The sequence below is a fragment of the Malaclemys terrapin genome, chromosome 9 (assembly GCF_027887155.1).
Source record: "Malaclemys terrapin pileata isolate rMalTer1 chromosome 9, rMalTer1.hap1, whole genome shotgun sequence".
In the NCBI taxonomy this organism is placed as follows: Eukaryota; Metazoa; Chordata; order Testudines; family Emydidae; genus Malaclemys; species Malaclemys terrapin.
In genome coordinates this window covers 11,792,415-11,813,282 of record NC_071513.1, presented here as the reverse complement: position 1 = coordinate 11,813,282, position 20,868 = coordinate 11,792,415, and the positions used below count along the sequence as shown (strand labels likewise).

The following is a 20,868-nucleotide window of genomic DNA, read 5'->3' as shown; positions in this document are numbered from 1 at the left end:
TGTCATTGGCTTCAGTGGGTTCTGAATCGGACCCTAAAGTAATTTGCTGTGATTCTGTGGAACCATTACTTAGGTTAGTATCGGGAGGTAATATACTCCTTATCTGGGTTTTGTTGTTTGTTTTTTTATAGACGAAACAGAGTATGAGTATACTGGAAGTGAGGAAGAAGATGATGAACTGGATGAAGATGAAGGAGAACCAAGGTTAATTTTATTAGCTGTGTGTAATATTGGACTAACCAAGGCATTTTCATCAAAGGCATCTCTCCTCAGCTAGATGGGTTTTCTTACCATATTCTAACCCCCAATGATCTGTGGTACCCAGTTAGCAATAACTGGTTTGTAGCTGTTGCATCTAAATGTTGAGTGTAAAGTGTCTGTCAAATGTTGTTTTCATAATTACCCAGCAATGGGGAGGGAATGTCTCAAAGATGCAGATAATCCGCTTCAGTCTGGATTTTGTAGTGTAGTACAGTAAATACCGAAGCATGGCCAACCTACAGAGAATGATTCTGTGGAGATTTATTGGAATATTTACATTTGTTAGCACAGGCAGCAAGCCATTTCCCAGCGACATGTTATACTTGTTAATGTTATGGTGAGTCTTATAGAAACTTCCCTTTTGTTTCAGTTCCATAGTTAATCTCCCTGGTGAATCAACGCTCCGTCGTGAATTTCTGAGGCTGCAGCAGGAGAACAAAAATCGGTCTGACCCTCATCGACAGCAGCAGCTCCAGCAGCAGCAGCTAAAGGACCAGGAGAAATACAAAAAGCAACTGCAGGCAGATCGGCAGAAACGAATCGAGCAAGAAAAAGAGCGGAGGAAGAGGCTGGAGGATGTAGGAAATGGCTCGTATTTGTAATCCACGTATATCAATCCGTGACAAATGAAAATATGCCAATTTCAAGAATAGGTTTTGAAAGAAAAAGAAGCCGTGTTAAATTCTCGTCACCAGCTGGTTTGGAATCTTTAACCCTGGTAGAAATTTGTGGCTTCTGACCGCTGAGATTAATCAGTTTTTTTTAAAGGTTCTACCCACTTCCTGCTAACTCCCTGCCCATGTGCTCTGGGCAGTTGATGTGTAACCCCACTTACTTCAGTGTGGTTGGACCCCAGGAATGGGTAGGCAAAACAGAGGGGGAATTCTTATTCCCTTGCTCTTGTGCATAATCCAAGTTCAAATCTATACTTGTGAGTCCAAACTACGCTGGTACCTGTGATAGGATTGCCCTCTGCTTTCATCGTGCTGCATTGCAGTTGCTAAATCAGAGTCATGTCTTTTCTTGGCTTCTGAAGCCATTATAGGACAGGTAAGCTGATGCTTTTGAAACACCAGACTGCTCCAACAATATCTAAGCACTCCAGATAATTCTTCCCTATCAAAATGCCATGTGCTGAAATAAGGAATTCTACGATTGGAGCTTGTTGACCAGACAGCAATGGTTAAATCCTGGTACCATTACTATTAATGGCAAAACTGCCATTGACAAAACTCCCATTGACTGCAGTGTGGCCAGGATATAATCCCTGAAGCTTTATGGTTATTTTAATAGTAAACACAACCACCAACTTCTGTAGGGTCATATTAGACTACATAACAAGTGTTTCCCCCACCTCCACCACTGATTATATTCCAGGAACAGAGTTTTTGGGCCTTCTGTTTTGGGAATGTCTCATAATTATGAATAAAAAGTGTATAGCTAATTGCATAACTAATAATCTTTAAGCAAAGAAGTAAAATTTAAAATGAACAATGTTATTCCCTGGCACTTATTCAGCATCAGAAGAGAGAAGAAGAGCTCCGGAAGCAGCAAGAATGTGAGCAGAGATGGCCAGAAATTAAGGCAGTTCAGCGGAGAGATGAAAAGTGTGAAGATGACAGAAGAATTGTTGATGAGGAAATGTGCAAAGTGGACGGACAGAGGAAATCAGAAAGGAAGCAGGTATAACTCTAGGACTTACTGGTGCAATTCATGGCTCCTTGTTTCTGTGGCTGAAATCTAAGTTCATTAATGGAGTCTCGTTCCTATAGGTCAGGGACCATATAGAGGGGCTTTTTTCATTTCCTCACCTTAACAGCCCCTGGCAACTCTGCCCCTCTCTACTTGTATAGTGTTGAATCATCTCCATTCCTTCAGCAATGCCAGATCTCGTCTCCCTAAGTTTTGCAGTTATTTCCATGCTGTTCCTTACTTGTAAAACTTCCTTACTGAACTGGTCTGTAAAACCACAACCCTCCTCTCCTTCAGCTCATGCCTTAAGGCCTACTCTACTACGGTGCATGTCGAAAATTACTAAGAACGCCCCCATAGAGGCTGTGCACTGACCTGGTGTGACGAGTTAGATCACAGAAACCCCCTTGGGAACTGCCAACTGATGTGCCAAGACTACTTCTGCCCCTGCTTTCCCTGCCAGCCTGGGACTCCAGCACCTGTCTTGTTGAGCCAGACATGCCAGTCTGCTCCAACACAGACCCAGGGTCTGAACCATGTGCCCCAAAGCTGCAGACTTAGCTGAAAGCAACTTGAGAAATGTTCCTGTCTTTAACACTCAGAAACCCAACTCCCAATGGGGTCCAAACCCCAAATAAATCCATTTTACCCTGTATAAAGCTTATACAAGGTAAACTCATAAATTGTTCGCCCTCTATAACCACTGAGAGAGATGTGCACAGCTGTTTTCCCCCCCACACACACCCAGGTATTAATACATACTTGGGTTAATTAATAAGTAAAAAGTGATTTTATTAAATACAGAAAGTGGGATTTAAGTGGTTCCAAGTAGTGATAGACAGAATAAAGTGAATTACCAAGTAAAATAAAATAGAACATGCCAGTCTATGTCTAAGAAAACTGAATACAGATAAAACCTCACCAGTTCCAGTAAGCTTCCTTTTACAGACTAGTCTGGGTCCAGCAATCATCACACCCCCTGTAGTTACTGTCCTTTGTTCCAGTCTCCTTCAGGTATCCTTGGGGGTGGAGAGGCTCTCTCTTTAACCAGCTGAAGACCAAATGGAGGGGTCTCCCAGGGGTTTAAATAGACTTTTTCCTCTGGGTGCAGACCCCCTCCTCTCCCCTATGCAAAGTCCAGCTCCAAGATGGAGTTTTAGAGTCACATGGGCAAGTCACATGTCCATGCATGACTCAGTTTTTACAGGCAGCAGCCATGGCTTACCTGCTCCCTTGAAGGTCCTCATGTAGACGTCTTATGTGGATTGGAGCCTCCCAAGATCCATTGTCCCTCAAGTGCTTCTTGATTGGACACTTAATTTGCACATTCCTTTCTCAAGACGCTGACCAAATGCTTTACAAAGGCTACTTAAAAATCAAGCCAGTGCCCAGCCAATATTCATAACTTTGAATACAAAAATGATACATGCATACAAATAGGATGAATAGATTCAGTAGATCATAACCTCTACAGAGATATGTTACATGGCATATGTAGCATAAAACATATTCCAGTTATATCATATATACTTTCATAAGCATATTCCTATGAAGCCTTATGGGGTACACCGTCACACCTGGGATGACTGGAGTACAGCACCCTCCTATCCCCAGCTCCCACTTATCTTTCATGCTGGGGAAGGCCAAGAGAGGGTGGTGTATGCCAAATCTGGCATACATCTGGGGACCTCTCTACATAAAAGGATGTACCTGCCCCATCATGGCAGCTTTCCGGCTTCTGTGTGAGCAGTGCAAGTCTAGCCCTTTCTTTATATGCATTTCCTGTTGATTTAGATTGGATTATATTTCCCAGTAAAGTCAGAAAATTTGAAAGTCTTAATACATACAATAGGATACTGCCAGAAAGCATCAGACCTGGGATATTTCTTCTGTTCCTTGAAAGTGATGATTACATAAAACAATCAAAAGATGGAAATGGAATACAATGCAGAATCCTCTGAGCACAATGTACATGAGATGGGCTTGGGGCATATGTCTTCTGTCTTCTATTTCATCTTGTCCTCCTGGAAAAGGTGGTCCAGGAAACACACACACACACACACACACCCCGCAACACACACACACACACACACATGCACTTTCTGAATAAGTTAGTGAACTTGTATACTCAAGAAACTATATGATGTATGGTATACAATTAAAATAATCCCAGTCAATTACTTTTGACGTGATTGAAAATATAGTTATCCTATATGTTTCCCACAAACATCAGCCCATCTTTAATGTAAATCCCCAGCTCCTTTATTTTCCTTCTGAATATAACCAATCCCACTTTCTCCCTCATGAAATGAAGTTGAAATGGAAATATTTTCACCATCTTGATCTTGTAACAGACGCCAAGTCTAGCATTTTTCCACAGTGTTTTCACTGTGTTTTAACAGGTGAATTGCTTATATTGAATTGGAAACTTGGAACCCTTCAAAACTATAACGTTCAATAAAGCCACTGGCTTTTGGAAAAGTCATAAGAGTATTAGAAAGGCACCAATGAAAAATATTAAGCGAACACTTTGGAGCTGGCAGGGGAGCTTTTTCGTTATTGTTTTAGGTTATACTTCTTTTAAATGCAAATGCAGGAAGTTTTGGTTTATATCAGACTTCGCAAGATCCAGGATTCTATCCATTTTCAAAGGGGACCTAAGAGAGTTGGGTACCCGACTCCTACTGAAATTCAGCTCACGCGAGCCCCTTTAAGAATCCCACTAGGAATGTTTAAAAAATGAAAATGTTAACATCGTCTTGTTTTTAGAAAAAGGTGGAAGAAGTGCAACACAATAAGAAGTTACATCGGACTCTTCCCAAAGATCAGACCCAACTGCTGTCTCTTCAGCACGACCACAAGCAAAAAAAGAAAGAGCTTCCAAAGAGCTCGAGTCCAGCATCACAGCCTCCGCCAAGCATTACAAGCAAAGAGGTACTCGCATAACAGATTGTTACAGTTACATTTTGTGATGTGCAGGTAACTCAGAGGAAGGGAATTGATTGGTCTTTTGGATAAACCTTAACCCAATTCTGGCCAAAGGTATGTATCTTCCCAGGCACCGTATATCGCAATGAAGCCTGATTGGCTACCACCTCTCCGTAGAGTACAGGTTTTCTCTCCATTACTTCTACTCCAAATCAAAGTGGATTTGATGAAGGAGAGGAGAATAGTGAGATCCTTCCACACAGCCAGTTTGGCCCACTTTCTGCAACGGCATGTAACCCATCTACATTCTCTCGCTGTCATGTCCTTGCCTTCCAACTAGGGATGAATGAAACTTGTGGCATATGAGATTTGGTGAATCTCTGAGACTGATTTTAGGTTTGCAAAACTAGTTCAGATTCACAAACTTTTTTCCTCTATAATTTAAACCCAAGCACAGGTCTCTAGATTCCTGTTGCCAACGAACAAGCAATGTGACATCCTTTGCCACTCACTGTACTTAAAGATCTTTAGTTAGTTATTTGCAGTGTTGTTGTAACTGTGTTGGTCCCAGAATATTAGAGACACAACATGGTTGAGGTGATGTCTTTTATTGGGCCTACTTCTGTTAGAGAGACACGCTTTCGAGCTACACAGAGCTCTTCCAGACTTGAAAAAGAGCTGTGTGTAGCCCAAAATCTTGTCTATTTCACCAACCGAAGTGGACCTAACAAAAGATATTACCCTCTACCACTTTGTCTCTTTACCTAATTAGTTCAGATTTGATGGATAATGCATGACCATGTAGTCAGTGACTTACTTTAGATAGTGCTTCAGTTCTTTTTGCTAATTCAAAAAGGCTTTTGCCCACAAAATGGATTCTTTATATGTGTATCCCACTGATTGTTTGTATCGTGTCATCTTGTCATGGAGCCAAAGCTCCTTTGCTTCCCTTATTGTATATATTATCCTATAATTTTTAGCCCCTTTTCTCTTTTTTAAACTTCCCAGCCAGGGGCTCAATCCTGCAGCCAGTGGAACTACCACGTGATTAAAGTTAAGCATGTACTGAAGTGCTTTGCTGGATTGGAAGCAGTTTGCTAGAACCTTGCAGAATCAAGCCCTGCGTGAAGTTATGTGTAAAGTATGGGGCATGAACAGTATGGGTGATATTTCTAGCAAAGCAGCTTCCAAAAGATCTCAGTAAAGGCTTTGTGAAAGTGTGTGTGTGTGTGTGTGTGTGTGTGTGTGTGTGTGTGTGTGTGTGTGTGTGTGTGTGTGTGTGTGTGTGTGTGTGTCTAGAAAGCAGAACACTGCTGATAAGCATACTTTGTTCCAGTATCTAAATGAGTGAAGTCTGACATTATCAGTGTATGAGCTTTAGATTAAGAGATCTGCAGATGTTCACAAGATTTCCTCCGTTGCTGATAAATTAAATGAACTATTTTGCTAGAATTTTGAAATGATACATTTTAATACTGCAAAAAACCCAAGCAATGATATGAAATCAGTTTAGGGTAACAAAAGACCTAAGCGTGTTATTGCAGTAGCTGTTTGTGAAAACAGAAGAATGCATAATTCTGTTTGAAGTGCAACTTAGCTATCAAAAACAAATGTCTCCTCTCCAAGAGGTTTATTGCATTAAGTAAGTAAATAAATAATGTAGTGAAATCTGAATTAGCTCTTTTGGAAGTCAATGTTTGTTTTGGAAACCTAGCCAAGGCTGTGTCAGCAGGTTGGGCCCACAAAGAGAGAAGCGAGCTATTTACTAAATACAGACCTACAGGAGTCAATAAAAATGTTGTGCTTCTGCTAAACTTCCTGGGGGGTGGGGGGAGCAATGCATCTCTGTTGAGCCTATATAACTTTCTGTTTGTGATAGCCAAGGGAAAAACGTACAGCAAAATGTCAACTCAAATATTCATCTCTTTTTGGGATGTATTCCATAAATGACCTCTTTGTATTTGAATAAAATGTATTGTAGAATTTAGTTCATATGGTTACTGTTAAATTTTAAGCTAAATATTGAATCCTGACATTGCCAGTTGTACATAGCTGGACTCATCTGGAAATATGCATCACTGGGGAAGAAAGATAAGGGGAATCAGATAAATATGCTATTTCTTCACAAGTACTAATTGTCTCTTGTGTTCAATGTACCACACTGCAGCCATTTATTTATTCTATTTTTGACAATAGATTATATTTAATCATATTTGTACATCACTATTTTTCTGAAAACATGTTGGAAAAGAATTGCAGGGTCTCCCAGCTAAATAAAAATCAGTGGAGCTGGTAAAATATTTTTTTTGTCAGATTTTGGAAAAAAGCCAATTGCTTTTCAGTTCAACTTTTGTTTGTCGTCATTTAAAACAATTCAAAATGTTTTGACCATCTCTAAAAATTAGGTCTCATTGGACTTATCAGTTGTATCGAACTTTCGCCTGCTTTATTATCCAAAGAGGTGCTAACTTCTGCGCTACAAAAAACGTGGATACTGACAGAGGTTACTCCCTCTTCCGGAGCTTTTTCTGCAGAAATCCAATTTGTTAGGTTCATTAGTACTTTTAGTTAAATGACTGTTGACATACACTCATGCCCAACCCTCATTGGCTCTACAGCTGAGTAGAGAGAACTAAAAAAATTTGTTCATTATGACCACGGAAGCTACTCTTGAGAATTCATTTGTTTAGCTATAAAAAGGGATGACTTAGAATCAGTTAATGGTTGTGGCTAAATTACGGCGCAAGACAATATACCTTTGGGTCTGCACTTGAGTGCTGGGGCAAGTCCCTTAAGCTGAGTCTTCCCAGAGCTGATCTCAGTGTCTATGTCGTTCTGCAGCTGGGTGTAGCCCTGCCTGTGTGTCTGCTAGAGAAGGCTTAAGAGCCTGGCTCAGCTAGACAGGGTAAAGAAGGCCCAGGCTGGTGGAACAGGTGGGCTCAGTGGTATCCCAGTACATCAGGTGGCACCTTAAAGGGGCACAACCCGTCACAGTCCAAAGTACTTTAATATTTTATTTTTTTCTTGCTAGTGACTGGGGGTGGGGGTGGGGGACTTGTCTTTTATTGATAGAGGATACAAAGGATGAAAACCTGGCCCCACTGCAATCAATGGGAGTGATGCCATTGACATCAGTGGGGCCAGAATTTCACCCGAAGTTCTTGGTATACTTTGGAAGTTTGTTTGTTTTAATGAAGTCCTTTTTCCAATACAGATCTGTGAGACTAGTGGGCATCATTCTCCATCACCAGTCATCAGCATGTTCCTAGAATATGCTCCCAACAGTGTTAATGCCCTTCCTAACATAGGCATAAGTACCCAGATACAGTGATAGGTGCATTAAAAAAACCTACCTAATAAAATATCTGGACATAAAATAGCTAGGAATGATTTAGCATTAATCTCTGGGTAGCTCTGTAAAACTGTTCCTATCCTTCTAAATCAGAGGAAAGGCGCAAGGTTTACACTAAAGAACTGGAATTAGTCCTGTTGAGTAAAACCAGAAAGAGCTGTAGGATCAAAACTGTGGGAAAGCAATTTTGTAGTGAGCAGGGCCTTTGGAAATGAAAGCATCTTTGTACAGTTTAGGGCATTTTCATCTGCCAATTTACGTGGTGTGGTTAACATTCCAAACTATATAAAATGCTATAACGTATTTTAATGCAGAAAACCACCTGTAGTAATGTCTGCTTTGTTGGTCAGGTGACTATATATCAGGAGGAGAAGGAATGGGTGCAGCAGACCACACATTGAAAAAAAAAAAAAAAAAAAAAAGGCGGAGGGGGGGAATTCAATGTAGATTTTTAAATCCTGTGGAATGACATAAGGAAAGGTCCCCCTCCTCCTATGGGATCTCAACTAATAATACATTGGGTGGCATGAAAGAAAACAAATTGCAATCCAAGCATCTCACAGATGAGACTTTTACTTGGGAGTACCATGCTGCAGCGAGTTTTACTGCAGATTGGAAGCTTCATGCAAAAGGTGAGGTTCAAATTAGGGAGACTGTGTAGATATCGATCCTTCACTTGGATCTACGTGGGCAGATCTTACACCCACACGGAGTCCCGTCAGAGTCAAAGTGGCTCTGCACAGACATCAGAGTGCACCCCCAGGGATCTGATGGCAGGACTGAGGCTGTTATCTGCAATGTGTGTGATTTTTATTTCTTGTTTTCAGGCCGAGGACAGAAAGAAGAAAAATGATGGGATGCAGACTCATCTCAACTGGGCAGCAGTTCTTGGACATGAAGCCACGCCACATACTAGACTAGGTTCTGGCAGTAGTTCTAGTCCTTGCACCCCAGCTTTGCAAAGAGCAGTGCTAGCGCAGGTAAAGTATCGTTATTCCATAAGCAGTATGTAAAACATGGGGTGAAATCATGGCCTCACTTAAGTCAACTGCAGTCTCAGCAGAGGAGGTAAAAGAGGCCTTCCTCCCTCTGACCCCCCTGGCACAGCTGACTAAGGGCTGTGACAATCTAGCCCTAAGAATTTGTTGATACATCCTTTCCTGATGAATTATAAATGGGATTATATGCAGATTAGGTCTACATTGCAGATTAGGGCTAGATAACAGCTAATTTCAGATATGTTGATGCTTGACTGCACAGACTCTCTGATGTCACTCTTACATGTGTCACAAAAAGCCTGAACCAACTATGCTGTTTTATTTCCTATGGAAGGAATTTATTCTGTATTATTTATATAGCACCAGAATGGTACATGACACTTTACAGAACAAGTGAAAAAGGTGGAGATCCCTGAAGGCCTTGACACTGGCGAAATTGTTGCCAACCTTGTGAAATATTCTGAAAGCACACGGAGGTGGAATGAGGAATAGTTATCCATGTAGGGTCAGATTTTGCTCCCGTGTGGCGCCTGGAAGATCTGTGGAGTTCCTCTTGCTGAGTTTTCTCTGTGTTCTCCCCTCATTGGCCGAAGATTTGCCTCACCCTGGAAGAAGTAGGGGATTTGACCTAGAAGCCTTATAAATCCCCTAAAATCTCCAGGGAGCCAAGTGGGACACCAGCTTTCTCTTACACCTTCACACCTAGAGGATAGTTAGTATAGGTCCATTCACTGGGACACCACACATGCATACAGGTTCTTCCCAGGCCCAGGACCCAAGTTCTAAACAGCATCCCAAAGGGCACCAAGAAGCTGCCACTTTCCACTACTGTAGCGGGTTTCACAATTTCCAGAATAATTTTTTCACAGTCATAACCCTGAAAGACTTCTCAAATTAAGATGTGGACCACACACTTCTTGTTTTCTATTGCTGTTGCTGTCATCTGCTGTTCCTGCTTCAGGCCCCAGCTTTCCTGAACTAATACCGCCGTCTCTGGAGAGGCATCTCTTTTGTGTTTGTTTGTGTGTGTGTGCGGTTATTTTCTTAAAGTGTGAGACCAACTTAGGCACAGTTCATCCTCTTTCCCCTCACCTCTCAGGTTGTATTCCACACTGTACTTCACTTTGCTTGGCCAGGAACCATTGCTGTAACTTTTCCATGATCCTTTTGATTTTTCCTTCCTTGTTCTCATGACACTCATCCATATACCTATTTTTTACTCCTATCCTTACAGCTTCTGCCCCGTGTGAGTTGCCCAAATCTCTGCTATTTGACTCTGTATACTAACGTAACTGTCCTAAAACTGGAAGTTGGCTTAAAGATTCCTGTATCAAAGGCAGAAATTATATCTACACATGGTTTCCAAAAAGCCATACTGTGTAAGAATCCTTCTCTTACATCAAAAACTTTTAGTTTTGCCATTAGTCTCAAGAAGAAAATGAGTTTTGTGTTTTCATTCCTTTTGTGAATCATATGAATGTACACACTATAATTTAGCATTTTGGGGCAAGGTGAAATGAACCAATGCATTCTTGCCACATGTGCTTATGGTAAAAGATGGCTCAGAGACCAGTCAGTCATCTGCAGCATACAAGACTCAGAGACATAGACTGGTAAAACTAAGTATAGAGGGGTAAAGTTCATTTGTTTCTCAAAATATAATACCATTGACTTAAAAGTAAACTGTAAAACTAATACAAAAACTGAATTAATCCCAGATGTGTGTGTTGAAGTACCACTATCCAGGCTTTGAAAAGTCAGAGTAGGGGCTGTATGTTGTCATAGATCAGACTCTGTGAGATCAAGTGACACTTTACCTATATCCAAATGATTAAAAAAGAAATCTCATCACAACCACTAAGACACAGAGAGCCTGATTTGGAAGTGCCTTGCGCTTTGTGTAGTCGTGTACACCCATGCAATGTTGGTGTAAAACATTACCACATCCTAATGGTTACATTTTCCACCCACTCTTCACTCACTTTGCATACGATAAGGTGCAAAGCTGTGGTGAATGAAGCCCCATGATTATCTGTGATGCATTCTGGGTAATCTTCAGAATAATGTGGTGCCTGAGACTTATTTTAAAAAAAATCACATATTTCCCCTCTTGCTGTTTCCCACAGCTGGGTTCATGGAAAAATTTAGTGCACAAATCTGTGATGAACTCAGTTTTCATTGGCTTTGCGGTTCACCTGTAAGGATTTGTTGGACATATTTTCTCAGTTGTATACATTAAAATTTATAGAACACTATTAATGTCCTACTTTTTTGCCAAATTAGAACCAGAAAGTTGGCTATATTAAAATAATCAGCTGTGCGTTAAATCATGAATTGATCCAAGCTCTGCAACAAAGATACCAGTAATTTAAAAAAATCCCCTTCTTTATGCCATCCTATGACAACATGTGGATAGTATCTAGGAACGCCTGTGGATGCACACCAAAATGTTATTAGGGCTGTCCTCACAAAGCAATCCAGTGTGTCTTGTATTCCCCCTCTGGAATCTTTTTCAAACAAGGATGGCCTTACTGCTGAGTGTTATGTCCTCTTCTGTCATAATTCACATGCAGCAAAGAGCCTATTCCCTCAACTCAGTTAGGATCCATTCTTTGGTCCCAGTGCATCTTTCTGAAACCCACAGGGAAACCTCAGGGGTTAGGAGTGGATGGGATGCCCTCACTTTTGCTTATAATAAAAACCGTAGGAGATTGAGCTCTATTTAATTCAAAATCATCAACAGAGCTTTTCCCTGTAAAAACAATTTTGTTCGGACAAGCGCAAGGAGATGCAGTATTAACTATAGGGCTTAGTGTGACATCCACCATTGTACAAAGACCCAGGACAAGTCCTACTTAAGCTCTGTTAGGTTCTGGTTTGCAGAAGATGTCACAGGATGATGGATTCCGAGTTATCACCAATACCCCAGGGTGCCACTGCTTTTGATTTATAGGATGTAATTCTGGCTCCATAGAAGTCAGTGGCAAAACTCCCTTAGACTTCAGAGGGGCCAGACTTTCACTCATTGTTCATAAGTGGGACCTGAATGCTATGTTAGCCTTGGGCTAGCTATCTGCACAGGAGTAGATTTCACCCTTAGAGCACATGGTTGGATTTGTCCAGTCACTGGGACCCTGATTCAGCAAAGCAGTTAGGCATGTGCCTAATTTTAAGCACAGGAGTAGTCCCCTTGACTTGCATGCTTAAATTTAGGCACATACTTAAGTACTTTGTTGCCGCAGGGCCTAGGAGAAGATGGAGAAAAATGTTCCTGTGTATTGATAACATACTGGTTATAAAACCCATACCTATCCCCAGGTTACACCAGTTTAGGGAACAACTTGCAGCCACAAATAATTTTGGTTAAATAAAGACTATTATTAGTAGCAATCATGGAGGGCAAAAAAGTTATTTTGGTCAAAATGAAAGGACGCAAGCTGGAAAAATAAATCATTAGATGTTCTAACTGCTGATAAAGCTATTTACTCCAAAGAGAGTCAACCTAACTTATCCCCCCAAGACTGAGATAAAGCACCTTGAATCTCTAAGCAGATGAAATAGATAAAACTGTGTCCTGCATCTGGTTTTCCTATCCAAGACTGGAAAGTATAAACTGGGATTTGCTTACTTTTCTTTTATACTTTGTTCCTTTCAATATTTGTTAAGGAATCTTAATGAGGACCTATTGTTCCCGTAAAGTAATTAGTCCAGGTTGGGTTATAAAGAAAAGACTTCAGAATCATAATACATTATGTTACTGAAATTCTGTGCCTAGTTCTTAGTTATTTGTTTTACTTGTATTTTTTTTATAAATTACAGTATTGCTCCTTGAAAATTAATGAAATATTAAGTAAAGAATAATCACCTCTGTTTATAGTATCTTTCTACTGAGCATTGTAAAAAAAATTTTACAGACTTCAGTTAATTAGTCAGTAAAATACCACTATGAGGTATTGTATAGAAAAAATGTGTAAAGAAACTTCACTCATCATTGAACTGTGGCTACCTCTGGAATGAACCACAGCAGCTGTTTAACTGAGCATAGCAACACACTGTAGCAGTTTGGGACAAGAAATTCCCACTGAATTCACAGTGGGATTTTAAGAGGCAACATGTAATTTGGTTAGGATACAGGTTTAGCACCTTTATTCTCATAAAAAATTGCAATGGTATCTTTAAGGACTGGAAGTGATCCTGGTTTTATAGTGCTTTTGAAAGGAGGTACCTTGAAAGGAGGCAGCAAGATGTTAGCATGCTTGGGCATTGCTTCAATCCTGAATCAGAGGGAAGAATGTCAACTAATGAATAACTAATAGCACTTCCTACAATACCTAGATGTTCTCTGGAGAGCTCCTGCCATGCTTAGCATGTAAGATCTGACAGGATAACAGCATGAGAGATTATAGCTGCAGGCATCTCTCTGATATTACTAACAACGCCAAATGGATTGCTACATAGAAATTCCTCTGGATGGACCCAGCTCACACAACATCATTGCCAGATATTCTCCCTTATTCTTTTCTTGAATCCAAGAAGCTTGCTCTTTTCAGAGACAATCATCACAGTTGACTTTTTTGTTTTTTTTCACCCGACAGATGAGTCTAGTTACACTGCGGAGCTAGATTAATTGTTTTTATAGAACTCAAAAGGATTTTTTTTTCTTAGCCAGAAACCCTAAGTAGCAAATGCTGAGTATTTGGTTCTTCTGAAAGTTTGAGTTTGAAGTCTTTAAACATTCTTCCATTGAGAATGAAGAGCATAGGCGAGAATATTTTCTTGCCAGTTCAGGACAGCTGCTGGTCAAATACAACAACCTGCTTTTATCAGGGAGCTTTTTTTAAACAGACATGGGCCCAAATTGGCACCCCTTGATTTGATTCTCCCTGAGCTTTGGTGAAATTTTTGTTTCAAATCTGATTCATGGCTTGGTCTCGTCTTTAATTTGTACAGCTCTTGGGAAAAAAACTGTTAGTTACATTTTGGGAAACACGTCTGCAATACTTCACTCTGAAAAATAGGAGTATTTGATTGCTTTATATGCAACATGCATACTTGAAATTAATTCTTGCATGAAATATTCATTTCAAAATCTGTTTGATTTGCAGCATATGTTTTATACCATCCAGTTAAGCAGTTGGCCATGTACTACTAATGAAATATTAGCTTTTATGGGGTTTTTTTTTTTTTGAGCGTGAATGTGAAATATAAGAATTTTTTACTGGCAATATATTTTATGGTACCCATTATCATGAAATCTTGGTACACCACATCCTGAAAATAAATAAGTTCCTTTACAATGGTAAAGATAAATAAGACTGTATTCATGATCCAGTGGTCCTTATTTAATGCAATATGTCTGCTTTGCCAAATACCTGGCTAGACCAATAGTGCGGTGGTGGTAGTGTTTGTAGAGTGATTCTACTGGCTGGGGGATAGCGTTTGACATACACTTCATTTGTTTGAAGAGTGAAAACCTCCGGACCAGTAGAGACGTATACCACAGCAGTTCACTGTCAGACATGGTGATAACACCAACGAGCCCAGGACAGGATGATGTATTCTGGAACGTTTGTCAAAATGAAGAGCAGCCTCCAAAGGTACTGGAAACTGAAGGGGTATATCTTTCAGCTGGACATTATTAATAGTGCCTAATTCAGCTCCACTGAAGTCCGTGGGATTCATTCCATTGACTTGCTTCATTAAGCATTGAATAAGGTCCTTTACCCCCATACACATGACCAGAACTTACACATGTGCCTTGATACCACAGTGATGGGCACATGACAGATTAATTCTCCCCTTGATGCAGATCTGAAACCTGCTGTTTTTTTCCCCCCATCTCACTATCCATTTCTTAATCTACAGTTCATTTACAGTTGCTAAGAATGGCTATTGCAGATTAAACCCAACACGCTGATGAAGGGGTTATGTGTAAAATCTTGGCAAAACTCCCACTGACTTCAGTGAAGCCAGGATTTCACCTTGTAATTCTGGCACTCCCTTCTTTTTACTGCATCTTTACACATGGGTTAGAATAGACTGATCGGATATTAGTAAAATCGCCCAGGAGTTCAACATTGGTTATGGGGCTGAAGAGATCTTGCTAATCTGGAAAGGATAATGTAAAAACATGGATTTGGGTAAATATAATAATATCTGGTCTAACTGAGTGAGTGCTATGTATGTCAGTACATGTAATATATCTATAGATATACCTCTACCCTGATATAACAGTATCCTCGGGAGCCAAAAAATCTTACCGCGTTATAGGTGAAACCACATTATATCGAACTTGCTTTGATCCGCCAGAGTGCGCAGCCCCGCCCCCTGGAGCGCTGCTTTACCGCGTTCTATCCGAATTTGTGTTATATCGGGTCGCATTATATCGGGGTAGAGTTGTACTTACTTAGCAAGACCAATTATTTAGGTTTCTTTCCTCCCTGCTCCCCCAACCTCCCGTCCCGGCTTTGAAGAATCTAGTTACACTACAGAGCTAGATTATTAGTTCACATCATTAAAAGGATTTGTTGTTCCTTTTTTAGCCAAAACCCCTATGTACAAGTGCTGGATATTTGCATATATATGTTCTACTGCCTCCTGGGTGGGTGGGTGGGTGTTTTTTGTAGCAATTTAAGGTAATTCATCCTGTAAGCTGGTTGTCCCTGGACAGGAACAACATTTATGTGACCAGAACTGTATTTCCCCCATTCACTACAAAAACTGACCCGGCCATAATGTCGTTTCCAAGAAAAAGACACATTCCCAGAATGTCCCACTGGAGCATTTTTCTTGTATGTGTTTTAGTCTGTCTTGTATTTGTGCAGGGCATACATTGGGATTATTAACTGAGTATATGATATCAGAGTAGTGAACTGAAACATTTGGTTAAATCTTTAAGGTTCCAGAAAGAACAACCTCTAAATTTTACAGCAGGGATCATCTTGGCCATCAGAGATGTCCTTCAAGGTAAGCTCCTCTGTGTTTTGTGCTTAAACTAATGTTGATTTATTATCAACAGCAAAACTGAAGCCAGCTCATTAAAATCAAAGCCATAACTTCAGGAACTCCACTGTCAACGTCGGTTCATACTTCATTTAATGGCAGTTACAATTATTCCCTCTTCTGAGCCAACTTGCCCACAAAGTACCCAGCCAAATTTTCTGACCTTGAACCTTAAAGCAGCTTCTAAACCCACTCACATTTCTCCTCTTAACAGTTTACATGTGTGATTTGAACGCAGATAAAACCTGCGTGTGGCTCTGCTTCTCTTTTTGCGTCAGCATAATTTTAATCTCATCATATTATCAGTCCCTAACTGCACTGATAATATGTAAGGGCCTGATCCTGCAAATTCATATGCAGGGCGTGATGCTGAATGTTGTGAGTACTCTCATTTGGTCCAGTAGTTGGAGCACAATGAATACAACTCAGTGGGCCTGACTCTCCATTGCCCTGCATATGGTGCCATCCTTCACACCAGCGCAAAAGTGGGTGTAAAACCCTTCAATGCAGCTTTGCTAGCACCCACTTGGCACTGGTGTAAATGACGTCATGGGAGCAGGCTAATGGAGAATCAGACCTACATGTGTCACACTGTGGGCAGGGGGTAGAGGTTGGTGGGTTTTGGCACTGAGGCTCCTAGTTTCTGTCTCTGACTCTGCATATATGCCATTTAGCTGTGACTTGTGGTGTTTCTGCCAATAGCTTCATTACTAAGTGTGCTCTCTTTAAGAATTATAGGATGCAATGCAAAAAGGAGACATGGGCTAGTAGTTAAATCACAGTGTTTGGAGTCAGGAATTCCACATTTTGACCCTAGGCAAGTCCTTTATCTTCCTGTGTATTCAGTTCTCTGTTTGCAAATGGAGGTAATAATACCTACCTCCCCGGGGGGTGTTCTGAGGCTGATTCAGTAAGGTCTGTAAGTGCTCTGAGGCCCAGAAACAGAAATGCAAAATATTCTGATATGATTTTTGTCTTTGTGTTTAGTAACGTGCAGCAGTCATCCCCGGGGGGACATGCTTTGAAACTAAACAGCAGCAGCAGCTCTCCTGGCAGCAGGCAATGGGAGATGGGATCTCATCTCAGCAAAAGACCAACCTCAGGTGATTCTTAGGTCAATGATTTATCAATCAAAATGTGTAACGTTCCTATGCCTTGAAATCTGGTACATGTTGAGTCCAAGATGTCAAAATTTATATTTGTGTTCACTGCATGGCTTTTAGTGCCATGGTTTGGATTGCTTTCTGGATTGTATGGTCTGTGTTGCAAGCACGGAGTTAAAATAGAAACAGTTCCTTTTTTGAGTGCAAAACTGACTGTGAGCATGTTCCCAGACGGAAAATGTAATAAACTGTCTCAATTAGGAGGTGAAAAACAAAATCAATGTCTTTTTATTCACTAGTACTGTTGAAAGTCGGTAGATCTGGTGTTATGGGTACGTTGGCCTAACGCTATACTAAGGGTAACTCACCGGAGTTTTTCTTCATGACCTTTACTACTTTATTTGATTGCTAGCTAATGAGATGATACAGTTTAGCAGCTGTTATGCATTAACATTTCTGCACTCCATTATTGCTTTGGCTGGGAAAGACGTGAGATTCCCCATTCAGCATCTTATGAAACATTCCTTTGGTAGATTATAATTTATTGAAAACTATAGTGAAACTTTTAAAGAGGGACGAAAGCAAATTATTAGATGGAGACAACCACATGTAGAGTAACCAAAATGTGTGGTGGGTTCTAAGCTTTGCATCACTACTTGTGAATGAAGACCTGCATAGCTCGCTTGGGTTATGTTAGTTCATGCAAATGCATGGCAGTACAAACTCAGATTCCTCTTAAATATGTGGCTTGAAGCACCAGCAGGCAGGGGCACTGAAGGGGAAGTAGACAGCCTTTTTCCTCTCTAATTACTCCTAAATATATTATAATTTCATGTGTTGTTGTAGACGTGTTGGTCCCAGGATATTATAATTCTTATAATATATATACCAGTTACATATATTAAGCCTAGCTCACCACTGCTTGTGTAGCTCTCTGCAAAATGGTAGCATTTGACACCCACTGTGCACTATGTAAATGACTACTAAGGCAGGGAAAATCGTTGGGGTTTCCATCGGTTTTAAGGCTAATACCATGGTCTTAGAAATACAGTTCATAATAATATGGAATTTAAAGAAAAATTTATTTTTAAAGTGATGTTCATGTTAATTTACAAACGCTTGACAAATGAAGGCCGAATTGCATATTTATTGCAGTCACACATTCAAGCAAACTTTGCTTTAAATTGTCATAAGATGTAGGAAACTTTGCTTCAAGAAAAATCCAAACCACACTTTCAAATGATTCGACCTTGTTTTTCTTCTGCTTCTCTGTCATTTTACGTTTAAGTAATAGTTTAGCAATAAGCAATCGTGCAGCAACCCAACTCTGCTCTACCGTCTCTGTCTGATATGTAACGCCTGTGCTGTTCTGGTAAGGGGAAATGAAAACCTCACTGGCCGTGGAAAGAATAAAAAAGCTCCCCAGTGGTTTAAACTGTCTCCTTGGGTTCTTAAGTGTAATTGAATTACAGCTAGATATGTGGTATTCAGGAAAAAGTTTTATTTTCTCAAATCCAAAGGAACAGTGTATTAGATGTTTAAGGGCTATAAATACATTTAAACTAATATAGCAGCCTAGTTGCTTTAAACACTCAGTGACTAGTAATGAGTTCTGAATCAAAACAGATTTAGAAAACGCTTAAATCCATATAGTGATTATAATAAAATGATGTAAATACAGAAATAACTGCCTGGATTATTGAGTCCTAATATGTATGGGCCAGATTCAGCCATCCTTACTGTCACTGAGCAATGCCTAGCTCGGCAAGTAGTCCCGCAGATAGCAATGGGACCGGTCATGTAGTAAGTTACTAAGCAAGGAGCTGAGTTGTGAGCTGCCTTGCATGCCGGTGCAGAGGAGTAAGGGGTAATAAGGTGCCCACGTACTTCCTTTCATGGGCCAGTTGCATCATTAGTCCGTATGTGGAGAAGGACAGCAGCGATCCTGGACAATTCTGCCCTTCCTATGTAGCTGCTTGGGAAGTAGCCAGGCATGGGTGGGGAAAGGGAGGAGCCTTGGCTACTTCCCCTCCCCCTTCCCCCCCACCCCACATACACAATGTGTTAGACAGCACAGCTAAGCCAGCAATCTGTGCCAGGAGAAGTGCTGACATGGCTTATTACTGCCAAAGAATAAAGAGAAGCAAGACCTGAACAGTGACTTTCCAAGGGGGGCTCTTCCTGCACCAGCCAAGGAGGGGGAAATCTCTGCTTTTAGCAGAGGGAGCAGTGCAGTTTTACACACCCTAACTCTGTCTTCTATGGCTATGTCTACCCTGCAAGTGAAGGTTTGATTGGAGCACAGGGAGGCATACCCACGCCAGCTTTAATCGAGCTTGGACGGAAGACGTGGCGGCACAGGCTTCAGGGCAGGCTAGGTGCCTGAGACGTACCCACCCTCCCCAGCAGGTTTGTAGTTTGGATGCTAGCCCATGCCACCACCCTGCTATGATTACCCATGCTAGCGAGGGGAAATCTAGCACAGGTATGCCTACCCATGCGACAATCGCACCTGCGCTTTCAGTGTGAACATACCTTGGCTTGCACAGGGGACTGAATTCGGAGAGAGATGAGAGCTCTGAATTTTGGACAGTGGCAAAATGTCATAAGATATTCTTAAAAATGTGGGGCTTGACTCCCCTTTACTCATGGGAGGAGAGCCATTGACATTAGTGGGATACTTACCCGAATGCTGGTTTACAGGATTGGGCCCTCTGTGATGTTTCTGCTCAACCATTATTTGAAGTGCTCAGGAAAACGTGCACGTGTGGTTTGGGGCTCAGGGTTTCCATCCTCTGCTTTGGCCTGCAATCAGTGGAGCACAGCTGGGCGGCACCCACTGCTGTGGAATGCGCCGAGGAACCACTAATGTGATGAGCTGTTTAAAAGGGTTACGCCGACCTGTTGGCCCCAACCCTGGCATGTCCACTTTCCCCACTCTTCTCATTCACAGAGCTGCTGCTTTTCCAAGGTACACAGCGTTTGTGTGAGCCAATTGGCTCTGCTGGTCTCCTCCTTAGGCAGCAGAAATGCATCAATATTAGCTGTGTTTGGGACTTCCATAGCCCTGCAGGGCTGCGGGGGGGCTCACCCTGAGCAATCAAAGGAAGGCTTCCCTTTCCATAAAAGAGAAAACGATACAATGCGAGCCAAGGAGGCCTGTGCACGTGTTGAAGGATTGTCCGGTGTATGTGTTGTATGTGCCACATGTTTAATGTTTCTCTCTACAACTCTCCTTTTGGGGAATCAAGGATCGTCCAAGGCAGAGAGCCCGCTGTCCCAGAACCACCCGCAGCAGTGTAAGAAGTCTGAAAATGTTCCTCGCCCTGCTCAGTTTTCAGTAGGTTCTTTTACTGCCGACATTGTTTTGGTTTTGGTCACCCTTTCTAGTAAGGGTACATGTATAAACGGTATAAATATGCAATTGACGTTTTAATTAGTGATTAACTAATTGTTATAGAGTCCAACAAGTCAACAGGCTATTCCTAGGCAGAGCGTATAACCCACTATAGCACAATCTACTGCTGTCCTT

The 20,868-nt window shown here is 41.2% G+C and overlaps 1 protein-coding gene across 1 annotated transcript in view; it reads left to right on the top strand.

Moving 5' to 3' along the window:
• The window catches only part of NRK (Nik related kinase), a 126,928-nt gene that overhangs the window by 70,203 nt on the left and 35,857 nt on the right, over positions 1-20,868 (top strand). Inside the window, exons 11-19 of the mRNA XM_054039718.1 lie at positions 132-204; positions 632-839; positions 1,780-1,944; positions 4,723-4,887; positions 9,061-9,213; positions 14,697-14,828; positions 16,130-16,197; positions 17,221-17,336; positions 20,588-20,676. Coding sequence (XP_053895693.1) covers positions 132-204; positions 632-839; positions 1,780-1,944; positions 4,723-4,887; positions 9,061-9,213; positions 14,697-14,828; positions 16,130-16,197; positions 17,221-17,336; positions 20,588-20,676 — 1,169 coding nt within the window. The remainder of the gene's footprint in view (positions 1-131; positions 205-631; positions 840-1,779; positions 1,945-4,722; positions 4,888-9,060; positions 9,214-14,696; positions 14,829-16,129; positions 16,198-17,220; positions 17,337-20,587; positions 20,677-20,868) is intronic.